This window comes from Eupeodes corollae, chromosome 1 (genome assembly GCF_945859685.1).
Source record: "Eupeodes corollae chromosome 1, idEupCoro1.1, whole genome shotgun sequence".
Taxonomy (NCBI): Eukaryota; Metazoa; Arthropoda; class Insecta; order Diptera; family Syrphidae; genus Eupeodes; species Eupeodes corollae.
The window spans coordinates 216166086-216183607 of NC_079147.1; the positions used below are offsets into that span (position 1 = coordinate 216166086).

The following is a 17522-nucleotide window of genomic DNA, read 5'->3' on the forward strand; positions in this document are numbered from 1 at the left end:
AGTCCACATCCGAAGAACAAGGATGAGAATCTAGAAACGAATATGAATAGCTGAGGGTACTGTCATCAGCGAAACAATTAAGTGGGTTAGAAGTTTCAGACAAAAGATCATTTATAAAAATAAGGAAAAGTGTCGGAGACAAAACGGAGCCCTTGGGCACACCAGTGTTTATTTTGTGAATATCAGATTTGAACCCGTCCAATACAACTTGAATTGAACGGTCCGAAAGGTAATTTCTAACCCAACGAAGAAGGGATTCATCAATACCATAAGCACGCATTTTCGATGGAGCATGATGCCAAACTCTATCAAATGCTTTTGAAATATCAAGTGAAATAATCTTACTTTCTCCAAAGCAATGTGAAGATTTGTTCCACTGTTCGGTGAGATAAACCATGAGATCACCAGTGGATCATTTGCAACGAAAGCCATAATGCCGGTCATTAAGAAGCTTCCGCTCTTCAAGATATTTCTTAAGCTGAAAATTTATCAGCGTTTCCATGACCTTGGAAAGAAGGGACGTAAGTGCAATTGGACGATAGTAAGATGGTGAGGAGGATTCGCCTTTTTTAAGGAAAGGCTGGACAAATGCAGTTTTCCATCCACTCGCAAAGAGACCTGTAGCATGGGACAGATGGAAAAGCTTACGCAGTGGTTTTGCCAGCGCGAAGAACACCTCTTCAAAACAATGGCGGGGATACTATCCGGGACAGCAGATTTGTGAATGTCAAGATTTGTAAGTACTCTAGTAACTGACCGAGTGCGAAAGAAGATCCGTCCCATAGAATCGTTTACGCTTTTAAGTACAGGCGGAGTCATGTCAGTCATTGGCAGCATCGAATTAACAGCAAACTGTGCTGCAAGCAAACTGTGCTGCAACCAAATTGGCTTTATCAATCGCGCTTACGTAGGGAGTGTTATTGGAAACGAGCGTAGAAACTGACGGTGACGTAGTGTTGCGCACATTTTTTACAAATGACCAGACATTTTTACTACCATTTTTTGCCGTAATTTCTGATCATGCAAAAATTTAATGCTTCGTATATGTCCTTTACAGGTCTTTTTAGCTCGCTTGAACTTATTCCGGTTTTCCTCAGTTGGGTTGGCTTTTTAATTCCGGAATCTTACATTTTTGGTCCTAATAACCGCTTTACAGCTGTAATCAAACCATGAGTTTTCTTTGGGTTTGATAGATTTTACCCTATTGGGGATAAAATTTCTCATTCTACAAAGAATCATTTTCAATACACAATATTTTTTAGCAATTAAGACTTTTGTCGTTAGTCTTTCTATGTTTTAATCGTACCTAATAATGCTCCCAAATGCTAAACTGTTTCGTAAAAGCAACTTATTGTATGCTTTTAACGGTCAAAAAGTTTTAGGACAATGATGATTTCGCCAGGAAAAAATAATAGAAACACGCTACTTTAAATGTCATTCTAACGTAAGGATCAATTTTTTTGTATGAAAATAGGCGTTTTGAATTTGTTTATTAGTTTTTCAGATTTTTTGTATTCGATACTAGACAAAAAATTTTAAAAGTCATATATTATTTAAATAAATATGGGAATGGATTACATTATAATCATTTTGAACTCGAAATGATCAAAAACTGAGGCAAACTGGAAAAAATTATTGTTGAAATTGCAAAAACCTTAAACTGTTCCAAGAAAAAAGTATTCAAGCCCAAAAGAAGAAACAAGATGAAGAAAAAGATAACCTGCTTCGCAAGAACAAGAAGAAACCTACCAGAAGATGCAAGTCTTTCTGGTAGAAGTCTATCTACAAAAAGTGCCGTTTTTGAGCAACAGTTTAACCCAAAATACACAAAGACAGTGAACCACGTTGATGGGATAAATGATTCGGAGGTGCTTTTCAGCGTCTGGTGTAGGTCCAACATTTTGAATCAAGGATAAGATGTCTGTTGTGGATTATGTCCATATCTTAAATTCAGTCATGTTACCATTAACTGAAGAGGAAGCACTTCTCAAAATTGCCTAACAAATAATTATAACAACAGAAAATCAATGTTATGGAATGGCCATCACAATACCCCGGCCATACCCCAATGGAAAGACGAGTTGTCTTCGAAAATTCAAAGAGAATGGTACTCCATACCCGTAGAGACAGTTGAGGCAGTTACTAATAATAGGAGTGTCACTACAAAATACTCAAAGAATTTGAAATACTTTTACCGTTAAGTTACTTTCTCGCTACAAAAAGTACCATTCTAATTTATATTATTATTTGCCAATATTGTATTTAAAAAAAATTATTGTATTTAAGCAATAAATTGTTAAAAATCAATCTTCGTAGTGTTTATTTTCCTACTCTTCACATATACCTTTTTATCTGTTAAGAAAAATGAACACGAAGCTTGCTTCTATTATTTTTTAAAACAATGTACAGGGTGTCCCACGGGAACCGGACGAAAAGTAGGTTCCTCTCCTCACTGGTGCGGTCGAGCGAGGTGGGTATGGGTTCGTTTGAAACCTCAGGTAGTGCCGTTTGGTTACCAATATGGATCGTTGGGAAGCGATTCATCGTGTCTTCGCACTGGAGGAATTTATTAAAAACAATGAATCGGTGGTGGCAGTGCAGCGGGCTTTCCGAATCAGATTCAACATTGGACATCACGGTAGGTACTGTTCCTTCAAGAAACACAATTATGAGATGGGTAACTTCTTTTCGGAGCACGGACAGTGTAATGAAAAAGAAACCACCTGGCCCCGTACAGACAGCTGCAACTGAACAAAACGTTGACCGACTGAGGGTAGCTGTTCTCCAGAGCCCTGGCCGTTCCGTGCGCAAACGATCTCAATTGTTCAGAAGTTGCAACCTACTGATTACGCACAGCGTTCTTCATTCGCATTGGAGATGCTCTCGTTGTTTGAAGTGAATGACGATATGTTGCTGCTCTTGAGCGATGAGGCACACTTTCATCTCAAAGGTTCTGTTAAACAGAACTGCCGCTATTATGCCACTGAGAGCCCTCAACGCCTCCATGAACGACCACTGCATAGCCCTTAAGAAACTATGTGGTGTGCAATGTCAAGAAAATGTATCATCGGTCAATTGAACAAGATCTACTGGAGCGCGTCCACCGAAAATTCTTGCACCGACTTGCCACCCGTAGATGGGCATTTGGGATTTGTCCGCTATATTTTTTTAACTTGAAATGGCATTTAATTCTCTACCTTCTGATATTAATTTAAAAAATTTAAGACTTTAACTTTTGGAGCTACGTTCATTTGTTTTTGATCCGGTTCCCGTGGGGCACCCTGTATATACTTTTTTGTATTCATTTTTATTACATTTATTTAATATCATTATTACTTCAATTATTCACTCAAAATCACGGGCCTTGATTTGCGGAATGGAGAAGCAAACTTTTATCGTTGCAGTCATTGACCTATAGTGAGTGGCACTCACTGTTTCCAATTCAGACCACAAAAAACTAATCAAAAAGGTTATTTTATATATTTTCAGAGAGCCCATCTCAAGGCTTCTCTAAAACCTACGAAATTTTCATTAAGCCGATTTGTGTTGTACTAGCTTTGTTTGCCCCACCAAAGTCCTATGAAAGATTCCATCTTGCTTCATTTACCAAAACCCTCTATAAGATATCTCTGATAAATTGTGTTAATCATTTTCAGATTTTTACCAAGTATGAAGGAATGTGACACTTTCCTTCTTAGAATGGATTTTTAGAAACCAAATTGACTTTTATTCATTGAAAAATGAAATAACACTTTTAAATCAAATTGATGTTTTGAGCAACAACGTCTTAAAGTTTTGTATGTCCGTACGTTCGGGAAGCTTTTTTCGCCGTCCATATTTCAAGAATCATTAGAGACATCGACTTCAAATAATTTTTGTTATATAGAAAGATGCAGAAAGAACTCTCAAAAAAATTGAGTGGGTAGTTTTTTTTTCAAATAGCAATTAAAAAAAAGCTAACATTTTGGTTAAAATATCACGAACCAACAACTCTAGCGACCTGACATATTGTTAAGTAATACCGAACTAGTATAACTTTGGAAAAAATTCAATTACCAAATTTTTCCATAAATCAAAAAAATTGAAAAAAAAAATATTGTCACCTCAAATATTTTACAAACAAAAAAATATTTTTTTCTCCAAAATAACTTCATACAACGAAGAATAACATTTTTGATATCTGGTAAAATTTAAAATTTAGAATTGACAGTTTTTTTTACAAACAAAAAAAAAAACTTTAAAAAAGCATTACTTAAACGTGGTAAAAATGTATTTTTTACTCAAAAATTATAAATATTGGCTTCAAACTTAATCTCATATTCAATAATTTTTTTTAAAAAACCCAACAGTCCAACTTTTACAAAAAACAACAGGAAAACCAACAAAAAATGATAAGAAATGGTTTTCGAGTATTAGGTGAAAAAAGAAAGATATTGAATTTAAATTATATATGTATGTCACACAAAATATTGTTATAAATATTTTGTTTAAGTATTAAGCAAGACAAATCGACATACGGGATAGGGATTTATCAGAGGGACCCCAACCCCTTTTTATATTAATTACATGGGTGTAACATTGCCATGTTGTGAAGAGAATATTAAAATACCCTTTTAATTATGAGCCTTTTTATTTATTTCTACATCATTTCAAAAATGTTAGGAATTAAACATCATCAAGTTCCTTCATTATTTATAACATTTTAAATGTTGAACCTTTTTATAGTACTATCACATTGCAGACAAAATACTTGTAAGAGTATTGAATATGTATTAAAAATGTTGACATGTTGCACTGAATACATATAGGAGTTGATAACAGTAATATATATATAAGAAGGTATTCTAGGTAGTAATCTATTTTAAGCCGGATTTCTTTGGTGTAACGCCTTATAAATGTTAAAGCAATACATAATTACATACCCTCAATCTAAAAGCAATTAAAATTCTATTTGACTCTTGGGTCTAGTTTATATATTATGTACCTCAAGACAAATGAAACTATTAAATACATAAGACATTTTAAGATTTTGATGATCCTATCATACAAATATGTATGTCAGTTTCGAAACAATTTTTAATTTTGATAATTCAAAAAAGTTAAAGAAATTCACTGCTTGAATAAGTTAAAAAACTAACAAATATTTAAACATAAAAAGATAGACAAATATTTTATTGAATTAAAGTAAAATTTACATTACACACCAAAAATGTTTACAAACATCATTATAGCATGGCAATTGCCGTCTGCCAGATTGACAACAAAACACAATGAATGTAAAAAGCCCTTAATATAATTACTTTTAAAAATTAAAAAAAGTATTTATAATTATAATTTTTTATCTATAAATAGTTCATGATAGACTACAGATAATTTAAAAAAAAAACAGTGAATAGAAACACAATCAAACATTGTCGTTCATTATAGCACAGTTTTGCAGAATTCGTAAAGATTGACAACATTCATTTCATTCAATAAACCTATCACTTCATCTTCCGATAGAAAGTCTTTTCTGAATCCATTCCTTCTGATTTCTCTAAGAATGGGGCATTTTCCCAAGAAGTGGACAATATCCTCTCTTTCTGATAGGTTGCACATATTACACTCTAGGGGTAAATCAGGTCTGTGTGGAATGAAATTTAAATCTATTAGTTCACTACGTAGTCTGACCATCATAGAAATCACACAGACATTATTGGAATCCTTAAAAAAGTTGTTCTCTGCAAGGTTATGATTTAATCTGCTGTAAGTTGCTCTGTACAAGGAATTGGCGCAGCAATATATTCAGCCCCACATTTCTCATCAACCTTTAAAATGACTTCATACAAGATGTTTTTAGCTGTTGTTAAATCCTCGATGGGTGAATTAAAATTAATTTGAAATTCTTTAGCAAGATCTTGCTAATCTCGGTACCGACTGTTTTGATCTTGCCTGGCTTTAATGGCCACTTTCTTCACGACTCGTGAATCATTCATTTAAAAACGTTAAGCAAGAAGTCCGAAACATATTGAAAGAAATTTACGAGAGTAATGAATTACATACATATAACCATTCTTGGTGAAAAGCTATATTATTGCGTGCATTTTCAAAAGTAAAACTTTTAAGGAAAAAAATCAGTACTTGTTTTACAAAATTGCTTTAGAACTAAATTTTGCTTTAACTATTAATTTTATGGCAAATACTCTCCGAGAATTGAAATTTCTAAGGAAGTTCACTATAAGTTTATAATCATGTATCCTATTTAACCAAGTCAAAAAACACCACGTCTGCAAAGAGATGTGGAAGGAAAACCATCCAAATATACTTTTAAAGCCAATAGTTTTTAGTTATAGTTATCATTAAAATCGATGCAGACACATTTTTGAATCGATATTTGACGGTGTTTCCCTTTGATTATATACCGATCGATCGGAAATCACACAAGGAACTTTTTTGATGAAAAAAAAAATGTAATTACTCATTAATTTTTTCTTAAAATGTATTTTTCTATTTTCCGGACAGAAATTCATTTTCCTGAACAGCTAGTATTTTTTGTTCAAAAGTAAGTGAAATGAATCGTTCCACTGATTTGTGTTCCATTTTCAGACAGTTGCAATGACAGATTTCTTTCAGTAAAAATTTGTGGTTAGCTTTCAATCACGACATTTTTTTTAATGACAGAAATTTTGAATGAAAGCTATAAACGGCCTGCCAAAAAAAATACAATGTTTGTTTTGAAAGATGAAAACCAATGATAGCTATAACTGGCACCTTAGTTAGCTTTTGAAAAAAATATGTTGAATATATAGTATGCCATAAATGCCAGTTATATGTAGCTTTCATTGGTTTTCATCATTGGATTTTTTTGACAGGTAAGTTTTAGTTTTCATTAAACATTTCTGAATGGAATCAAGCATTTGAGACAAAAGTTGATCATTGGAAGTAAAACTGACAGGACAAATAAAACAGAACGTCTTCAGTGAAATGATGTTCGGGAATGTGAAATCAACAAAATTCCTTTGGTAGAAAAATCTACGACTCATGAGCTCAATTTTTGACACCAAACGAGTTTTACTCGCTTAATGTTGAAACCCAATGATAGCCACAATGGCCCTTAAAACTAAGACCCAAAATTCAACTAATTATGGCTTCTAATTTGATTTTAACGTGTTTGTCTGCTTTTATCTAAAATCTTCAAATCACTAAACAAAACTACGAGTACGTGTATTCAAGGGGACCTCAAGTATTATACCTAATTTGTTTAATTGATTTCTAAAAAAATTCACAAAAAAAAATTCAACTTCTCAAAGAAGTTCTATCATATTTGTATGTAGTTTATATTTTTATTCACTAGAATAGCAACACTTAAATGTTTAGCATAATTTTGTAGTGTAACGAGAAAGCTACAAACTAAAGTCGTGACTCGTATGACTACAACTTACCCCGAGTAAACATCATTATTCTTTAATGATGTGTACTTTGAGTGAAACGCTCGAGTGAATTGAATAGACAAAAAAAAAACAAACAATCTTTTTCCTCTCATCGACGATTATATAGAAGATAAAATTAAAAACATTTGGTTTAAAAAATAAATAAATCGCTTTGCAAAATTAACACAACAAAAAACAGCCGCCATCGTCTGACACTTTAAAAATAAAGTACCGACAAAAGTCACGTGCTTCTACGGCGCGCAACGAAGGTGACATTTGGAAAAATAAATTAATAAACAAAAAGAAAAAAAAATGTAAACAGTAAACAATAATTTGTCATTTCAAGCTAATGGAATAGAAGAGATGAGAGAAAACAAAACTCATTAAAACAAAAATTGTACAATAGAGTTCCCGTCTATAATTTAAATGAATAACAACTTTTAATGAAAAAGTTAGATACGTACTGGTACTCGTAATGAAGAATACAGTCAATATGTATTCGTAAGTATATTTTTTTTAATTGCCAACTCCAAGTTTAGGAATCTAAGATCTCTTATGCAAGTTTTACTGCACTTTAGCAGAGTTAAGTTGGTACTTAATTTTAACTTTTATTTCAATTACAAGTAATAAGTAATTTATATTTTTTCTATTACAATTAAACGTAATTACAATTTAAATATGTACCAACATTTCAAATACTTTTAATTATAATAACAAAGATATATATTTTATTTACTTTTAATTGAAAACAAAAAAAACACTAACTACTTACATGTAATTAAAAATTGTAATGAATTTAATCAAGTTTAAGAGAAAGCACTTTTATATTTACAGTCAAGGCAATGGATGTCCTTATTTATTTATTAATTCTAAGCAACATACATAAAAGAACTTAGCATACCAGGAAATTATTTTAACTGACGAAAATTATAATTTATTAATTTTATCATTACTGCTCTTTTTATCCATACATTTGCTTTTAATTACATTTACATACATATGTATGTATTATTGAAGCTTTTTAATTACATGTAATTAGTATTAAATTTATTTGTAATTATTTTCACCCAGAAGGGTAAATAAGCCACATCATTCTGGAACTTGAAATTAACGACTCTACTCGTAACAGTTTTTTTTTTAGTTTTTACAATTTGAATATGAATTGTGCTACACAAACTTTTTTAACAAAAATATAATGTTTCACAAAAAACAATAAGCTGATTAAAAATGCACAAATTAATTTATGAAATTAAATCAAAATTTGGGGTAGGTGTCTGGTTGGGCATATGCAAAGTTCTTTCTTATTTTTAAAACTAAAAGACATTCAACATTTTATGAACAATTCAAACAAAAAAACTAATCAAGGTTAAAACTTTTATATAACTCGTAAAAAAACAGTGACAGTTCGTCAAAATAAAGTATTCTTTTAGTGTGTTTTATTTGAAAATGTGAGATGAACTTTAAAAATTTAACAATACATTTTAATTTAATAATAATTATCATTTATTGGGCGACTTTCCATTACCGCAGCACGAGTTTCTTTTATATTTTTTTTTACAGTAAGGAAGGGGTCTCAATAGAACATATTTTAAATACTAAGGCGGGAAAACACCTTTAAGTCGTTGAAAAAAATATTTTCTGTTTTGGACTTAGCCCTCCTTTTTTTGTATTTCATTTTTCGAGCCTTAAACAAGTTTTTTTTGAATTAATACTACCATCTAGGTATGAACTTTGAAAATTAATTTAAAATTAAAATAAATATTTCCTCGCTCTAAAATTGCTATAGTTTTTATTAATTTACACGTATCCATCAAATAACAAAAACCGCGAGTCGAAATTCGTTCCTATTTATTTTCTCATATATGTATGTATATATGTCAAAAAAAAAATCCAGAATTTAAATTAAAAAAATATTATTTAATAAATATTAATAAAGTTTTAAAATGATTTTAAAAGTCAATAGTTATAATCAATCAGTTGCTTCGCATTTATCTCATTCAAGCTGAATTCATACAAAAAAAAAATCAAATATGGCAACACTGAAAAGAAAACAATACAAATTATGTGCTTGTGCAAAATAAAGAAAACATAATAAAAAGTAAAAATAAAAAACTTGAGTGAAAATTCCAAAGTGGTTTGACAATCCCATTCGCAACCCAACCAACAACCAAGTCCCATTCGTTCGAGTGGAGTGAGTTTTAAGATAGAGAGTTCGACCTTTGCTGTTTTCGTTTTGCTCGATTTCAGTGTGAAGCGAGAAAAGTGAGTGAATGTCTCGCTCGTAAATACTGCCTCTGCCAGGTCTGGTATGTTGCCATAGCTACGCTAGTAGTTTCTTGTAAACGGGTTTGGTTTAGTCTCGTTTTAAAAAGTTGAATACGTGGTGTAGATATAATTCCACTTATGGAAAATTGAATTAAATTAAATGATATCGTTTAGATAGTTTAATTTTGACAATAGACACAATCAGTCAGTCGCAGTTAGTGCGTGTAACTTTGAGTGCAAACTTAACATACCAGGCGAGTTGTGGAGTACATCATCGACAGAGCAGAGCAGAGCAAAGCAGAAGAGAATGGCGGCTGCGGAATTATTTTGCGATCTGATTGCCAGTCACAGTGGACGCGATAAGGTTATGAAAGTGTTGTGTTACACTGCTAAAGTACTATCCACTCCCAATTCAACAATTAAAACGGAGAATGCCAAGAAATTCTACATCTTCAGCTCGAGAGTATCGCAAGCTAGGGCGACTCTGCGTCTCATCGATGACTTGCCTGCCATCCTCTATGCCCTCAAATACGGATTGGGCCGACAGGAGAAAACTCGATTCGACGCAGTTCTCGGTGTGCTGACTAATATCGTTGACATTTTATTTTTTCCCGTCGACAAGATTTGCTGGCTGTCAGATCATAACATTTTGCAGTTGGACAAAGAGAAGAAGAGCAAATGGGACGTCATCAATTCGGTGTTCTGGAGTTTGTCGGTGTTCCTGAACCTGTCAAGAGTATTGCGTGACTATCATGACAAGCACATTGTTACTCCTCGTCTCATATTAGACGATGGTGGTGAGAAGACATCGATATCATCCAAGGACCAGTATGAACAACAACGTGTCATGGATTCGATTACTGTTGTGCGAATGAGCTTGGATTTGGTACACGCCGTCAGCTCTCTGCCTAAAGGCTGTCTGTGGGGAGGCGAAATCAAGAGTTGGAAAGTGGGTGTCATTGGCTCTCTGTCTGGGATTTTGGGCATTTATCAGTATGTTGTTAAAATTAAGAAATCCAAAAAGCATTAAGTATTTTTCCTTTGTTTATTGTTATAGTGTCATTTTATTTTAATAAATTTAATAAAAAAAGAAACAAATCAATTCAAATGTTTGCATCATTTTGAGAGAAATATGAAATTTGTCATGCAAGTATATAAGACTCATTTTATGAACTTTGGAGTGCAATTTCGTATTCGACTACATAATTATTTACATTTTTACTCTCGTCAACATTGGGTCACGTGAAATAAAAATACATACAAAGATTGAAGTAATGTGGGTGTCGCTGTGATTATATTCATTCTACGTACAACATTAATCGTGCGGAAGACGTGATGACGGAAGGGCGAGTCAAGCAGGAATTAATATTTCAGTACACTGAAAATAATTTCAGGGTCGTTTTTTGTTTGATTATTTGTATCTTAACAAAGAATGTCTCTCTGTCAAGTGGGTACAAAAAGTATCAAAATTGAGATTATCATTAAAAATAATAAATGAGTCAAGAGCTTTAAAGATAGGTACAAACGATGGAATTCAAAATACACGAATTGAATTTTTAGTTTAAGGCAGAAGTTTTAAAACTACAAGAACAAAGTTGGTATAAAATGAAATGCGACGTTCAGTTTGTTATTTGAGTACAATATTTTAAAAATCTTTCATACTTGAGATATAAAAGATGGAAGTTAGCAGTTTGTAAGTAGAGAATGTTTTTTGTTTTCTCGAACGAAATAACCGTTAATAAGGTAGGAAAAAAATGTTGGCATCGAATAAAAGGTACCTATTTTTCTTAACTTCAAAATATAAGATAAATTATTCTTCTTCGTTGTACAGATTCTAAATTGATTTGCATTAATATAAAGCTTATTTAGCTTTTAGGATAGGCAATACAACACTTGATTTATGTACAGTGGTGGACAAACATTTAGCACACTTTATTTTACTTGTATAGGTTTTGTTCTAAGCAACTTGTAATTTAATGTAGTTATTGACAACCATATTAAAAACTAAAAACTGTTACTTTAAATAAATAAATGTGTTTGCGTTTTGAGAAAACTGCATAAGTTTGTAATTCAAACTATTTTTAGCTGAACATAAATTTAGCAGATTTTAGTCCTAATACATTTTTTAATCCGTTTAGTTGAAAAAAGTGCACTTTTCGAGGAAGTCCGGTATTTGATAATATCAAATTATTATAAATCAAAATGTACTTGAATAGTCATGGCAAAAGGACAATGGTGCTCAAAAGATAAACGAAAAATAATTTTGCAGATAGAAGACAAGGAAAGGACAGTTTCTGATATATCCAAGCTATTCGAGTGCTCCAAAAAAATGGTTTACAACTCGCATTTTGAAGAATTTGGAACCATTCAAAAATCAAAACATCGAACAGTTTCTTCGGAAAAGGAAGGCCACACCAAAAAAAGACAAAGTAATTAATCGTTTGTCAGCCAAGGATCCGTTTCAGAGCTCCAGTTCCATCCGCAACGAACTGAAAGAAGATTATGATGTCAACATATCATCAAGGACAGTAAGACGCCGCCGATTAAATGATAACAAAAATGTACGTGGTTGCGTTACCCAGCGAAAGCAACTCGTTACAAAAAAAATGTTGAAAGCCAGATTAGATTTGTAAAAACAAATTGGAACAAATCACTCAGTTTTTGGAAAAACGTGTTTTGGAGCGATGGATCCAAATTCTGTCGGTTTGGTTCAGATGGCAAAAAGTATGTATGGCGGCCACAGAATATACAACACAATCCTCGATATACTGTTAAAACGGTCAAACATGATGGTGTGAATGTTATGGTCTGGGCTGCATTTTCCTGGCAGTGTGTTGGTCTTATTGTAAACATTGACAACACAAATGGGCCAACATGTGTACAATACCATATGATTACATTTTCTGACGAGAATTGACTACTTCTCTGGAGATTTATGCATGATAATGACCCTAAGCAGTAAGCACACATCACAACTTGTGAAGAATTGCTTAGAGGTCAATAAAATTAACGTTCTAAGGTGGCCAGCGCAGTCACCCGATCTGAACCCGATCGAAAATTTGTGGAATGATGTGGAACGTCAAATTAAAAAAAGAAAGTCGAAAAATTTGCAACAATTATGTCAGTTCATTCAAGATGCATGGTATGGTATTCCAAGACAGCGATGAATGACTTTAGTTGAAAGTTTTCCTAGAAGAATCAGTGCAGTCTTTACAAAAAAAAGGAATCCCTACAATTACTGAATCTTCCATAATGGTAAGTTGCATACATTAAAAGTTATCAATCTAAAACTTAAAGTGTGCCTAACAAAAGTCCAGGTAAAAAAGTTGTTTTAACAAATTTTTCAATTACTTTTTTACAAGTATTACTTGAACAATGTACTTTTCGGTAAAATCATATATCCCACCATATTGCATATAAATAAAATAAACTTGTAGCTTTCAGTGCAGACACATGATTTTTCATGTCATCAAATAAGTGTGCTTGTCCACCACTGTAGGTATCGCTAATTCACATTGAATAGTTTCAAACTAAAATAACTTGAGAAGATGTCAATAATATTGTATACAATCTTGAATTTTGTTTAAGCATTGAATTTCATAATGTATAAAATTGTTATAAGTCTCCATCTTTAGTTTTTGAACACAAGCATTTTTTGTTTTGAAAACCTTAACAATTCAAATATAAGAAGTTATAAAGATTTTTTTTTATTTTTATGAAATATTATAAATATTTTAACCCAATATTGAAAAAAAGAATTATAGATTTGGGGCGTTGAGTACGATAGTTTATTGACGTATTTGTATAGAACAGTTAAAAACAAGCATTTTTTATTATGGGTTATACGTTGATTGGAAAAAAAATAATTAACAAATATTGGTAATACTTACAACTAAGTTTTATACATTTTTTTAAAGCCAACCCTTTTCTCTATTTGCTTTATTTTAAATCAAATCAACCAAAAATAGGTTTAAAGTGTAATTTTTTCAAAATTGTATTTGTTTTTGATCAAAAACTGAAAACTAGATGATTGTATGTCTTCTAGTTCTTGGGAAAACTGAAAATAACCACAATTACTATTTTAATTTAATTATGCTTGAGTGGTCTTCTTTTGATAGTAATAATGGTAGGTGCTAGTTTTTTGACTTGATTTCAAAACTCGATAATAGAACAGAATGTTGGCTTTAAAAAATGTGTAATACTTAATTTTAAGTATTACAGCTATTTTTTAACTATTTTTTCCATTTTAAATAATAATTTTTTTAAATTGCTTCTCCCTCCTAAACGGGTGGAGATAGCCCCCTCCTATAATAAAAAATGCTTGTTTTAAAATCCGTTATAATATCATGTCGCTTGAGTTATCTGACTCTTTCCGATTTGAGAATTCAACACACATTTTTTTTTGTATAAAATCTGCTTTATGAATTTAGATAGCCTGTTCTTGGTCTATCGGACTATTTGTGTATATTTTGAAACTGCTTATGTCACTGGAAAGTTTTTATTTTAATATTGGAATCAAATTATTAGGTTTTAAAATCATGTTTACATTGATACCGAAAAAGTAAGTATCATTACTTATCTTTTTAAAGATATTTTCTACAAAAGGTAGTCTAAAAAAATATTTTTTAAACACTTACATCTAAACTCCATTTATCTATACTATAAAATAATAATTAAGATTATATTTAAAAGCTAAAAAAGCTTCATTAAATACTTAAAGTACTTCTAAGCACCGAAATGCTAATGATATAAAAAAAAATACTAAGAAGTAAAGTGCACGGTTTTTAAATAATAACATAAGACAGTTTGGCCAAATACGTTAAAACGAAATTTTTTTTTGAAACCAAGCTAAAGTAGGAATGATTGAGAAAATTGGTTGTTTTTTTTAGAAATCTTGAAAAACATTAAATCATTGTATGGCGAATTGAATTTGAAAATAAGCAACATTGGATTTTTAAAAATTTCTTGTAAAAAAAAATTTGAAGCTGAAAATAAATTAAAAAATCAACATACTTTTCAATCAATAGATAAAATATAGTCGAAAAAAATATGAAAAATAATTACTTGTTTATTAATAATATATAATAATCTTAATTGGAATTTCATTTCAACTATAAATTACCGATTGTTTAAATAATAATAAGTATAACAAATTAGTTAAGTAAAGAACAAAGAAATTATAGAGTGAATGAATATTTTATAATGTGAACAGAACCAAATGTTAGCAAATAAGAAAATGACTAATGACTCAGAAGTCACAAGTCCGAAATATAAAATTAAAATAAATTAAATAAAATAAAGCACCACCCACATGACACAAAAGAAATAATTCGGTTTTCTGCGAAATATTTTTTTCAACCTTGTTTTTCTTTCACTTTTGTGTTTATATAATTTGATTGTTAAAAAAAAAACGAAATAAAGAAATGAAAATATGACCTAAATAATTCTTATGACAATTTGGAAAATCCAAGTATATGTTGGCCTGTTTTTAAGTAGATGATCATTCATATGATTCAATCTTATTTTTCATTTAAATAAAAAATATGTTTTCAGAATTTGATAATTTGGCAAACATTTTGGGCCAATGCTAAGTATGTAAGTACCCTTAAGTATGCAAGTTTATCTATTTCAGGCTTCGAGCTCAAAAACATCATCCAAAACGTTTTAATTTTAGCGATGGTCTTTATAAGTTCTCAATCTGTAATTTTCTCAATTTAAATATTTTTGTATGCGTTTATAACTGTTTTTGAAATGCCAAAACGAAAGGTAATATTTAGAATATGGATGCATGTATTAAATTCCAATTTTCGGATTAATTTTATTTTGTTAAACCATTAATTCAGGTTTTCAAGCAACAAAAAATATATCATCACAACAAGGAAGTTTATGAAACTTAAAACCTACTGTCTTCGCTTTGTATTAACTAGTAATGTGAATCTTTATGAAAGCAACTTAGCTACCAATTTAATCGGATTACAACTTTACTTAGTACTAGGCAATTAGTTTTTAAAATACAATATATGCTTTTTTTATAACAAGCGCACACTTAAGGGGATATTACTACCCTTATTATGTAAAGACAAGACACAGTGTGAGCATTAGGACAGAGATAGGGCTTGAAAGAAGGCGTCGGTGCACATTGGATTTGAATTCCTGAATATTACAATGGTTGGGAAAGACAAAATGTGGTAAGGAATTCCACATTCGCGTAGTGCGGCTAAAGAAAGAACCTCTGTACTTAAAAATACGTCCGAAATTAGGCTCTTGGGTAAACTAATGGGTAATCTTGCAATTTATCACGTTAATTTTTTATTGTCAATTTTGTTGATTCGAGCTCCGTTGCATAGGACCTCGTTGGAATAATAATGCACATAAGAAGATTCGGCTGTTTTATATAAGCCGGTACAGCGTCGTAAACACTGCTTCTCGAACACCCGAAACTTCTCCATCTGGGAAGGGGCAACGTTGAAATACACCAACACGATTACCATCTTGCGCCAATTCTTGCACCTATCCCTCGGGGCCCTAGCCAACGGAGTCCGGAACAGAATTGTCTCCGACTTCTGGACATTTATTTTTAGTTTCCAGTCGTCGCAATATCGCTAAATCTTGTCGAAATCACGTTGCAAGGGAATTCTAATAACCTCAACCTTTTGGGCCGTTCTGTACGCAATAACATCGTCGGCGTACGCAATTGCCTTTGTTAGACTACCTATCAGATCGCTGCGCTGGTGTAAATGCTGAAGAGAATAGGCGAATTCCCCGCTCCCCGTTGATGACCATTTTTAATTGTGAATGTTGTGGTAGAAGTTACATTGCCACTTTTGACAACACACTTTCTACTCTTAAGCATATCATAAAGTACAAGTACACAATGGCTTGCTTATGCCAAGCATGGTCAGTTTTAGGTAAAGACCCTTTTCCAAATCAACCAGAACGGCACCTGTGCATTGTTGTTTTGATTTATTCCATTGGATATCAGAAACGAGTTTAGACGCAGCATGAATTGTGTCATGACCCGCCTTGAACCCGAACTGTTTATCTGGAATTATTTTGTTGTCAGCAGCCCGATTATTCAGAGCGTTATTGATAATCTTTTCGAAAACTTTGCTGATGCTCGAAAGAAGACTTATCGACCGAAGATCTGACGGGTTGGAGTTGTCCTTTCCCTTTTTCGGGAGAGGATGAACCACAGCGGTCTTCCAATCCACTGGATAATATGCATTATTCAGTGCATTATTGAAGAGTGTGGTGTAAATGCCAATTGCCTCCATCGGTAAATGTTGGATATACCATCGACACCTGCTGACTTTTTGTTTTGTATTGAGTTGAAGATGAGCTGAAGCTCAACCTTCGTCACTAACAAGGGACAGTCCAACGAACTACCCATCATGCCACGGGTACTACTAATTAATAAGGCGTTTAGGATTCGTTAAAAACTTGACCCCCCCCATCCTTGACATTATTTGAACACAGGAATGGTTGAGAATAGTAAGTCACTAAGCTCAAGCTACCTAATTTATTCATATTTAAATTTGGTGTCAATCATTTGTCTAATATTTTAACCAGCTCAATTCTGATAAAGATAAATTAGGACGAAGAATACATCAGAAGATTAAATGAAGGCATCTAAAAATAATGTTGGGATAGACATAAGAAGCAGAAATACAGAAAGTTTCAGCAGGACTCCACATTATTTCTTCGTTTAAATAATTGTTCCTCCAAGAGCATCTCGCAAATGATATACTTTAATCTCATGGCTTGTCTTCCGTCAAACAACAAGCAGAGAAGATTTTTCGAGGAATAAATCTTGTTTGGTTTGACACTCGACAAGCTATCACACCATTC

The 17522-nt window shown here is 32.1% G+C and overlaps 2 protein-coding genes across 3 annotated transcripts in view; one reads left to right on the forward strand and one right to left on the reverse strand.

Moving 5' to 3' along the window:
* Nucleotides 1-17522, reverse strand: part of LOC129943488 (protein real-time) — a 65069-nt gene that overhangs the window by 31029 nt on the left and 16518 nt on the right. The gene's annotated exons all lie outside the window — the stretch shown is intronic.
* LOC129943489 (peroxisomal membrane protein 11C) lies at nucleotides 9643-10776 on the forward strand. The gene has a single exon (XM_056052986.1). It carries the CDS (start codon nucleotides 9982-9984, stop codon nucleotides 10702-10704), a length of 723 nt encoding a protein of 240 aa, XP_055908961.1. The 5' UTR covers nucleotides 9643-9981; the 3' UTR covers nucleotides 10705-10776.

Bases quoted from the DNA above. Each gene is read 5' to 3' on its own strand.
- LOC129943489 (XM_056052986.1), top strand. From the start codon at position 9,982: ATGGCGGCTGCGGAATTATTTTGCGATCTGATTGCCAGTCACAGTGGA.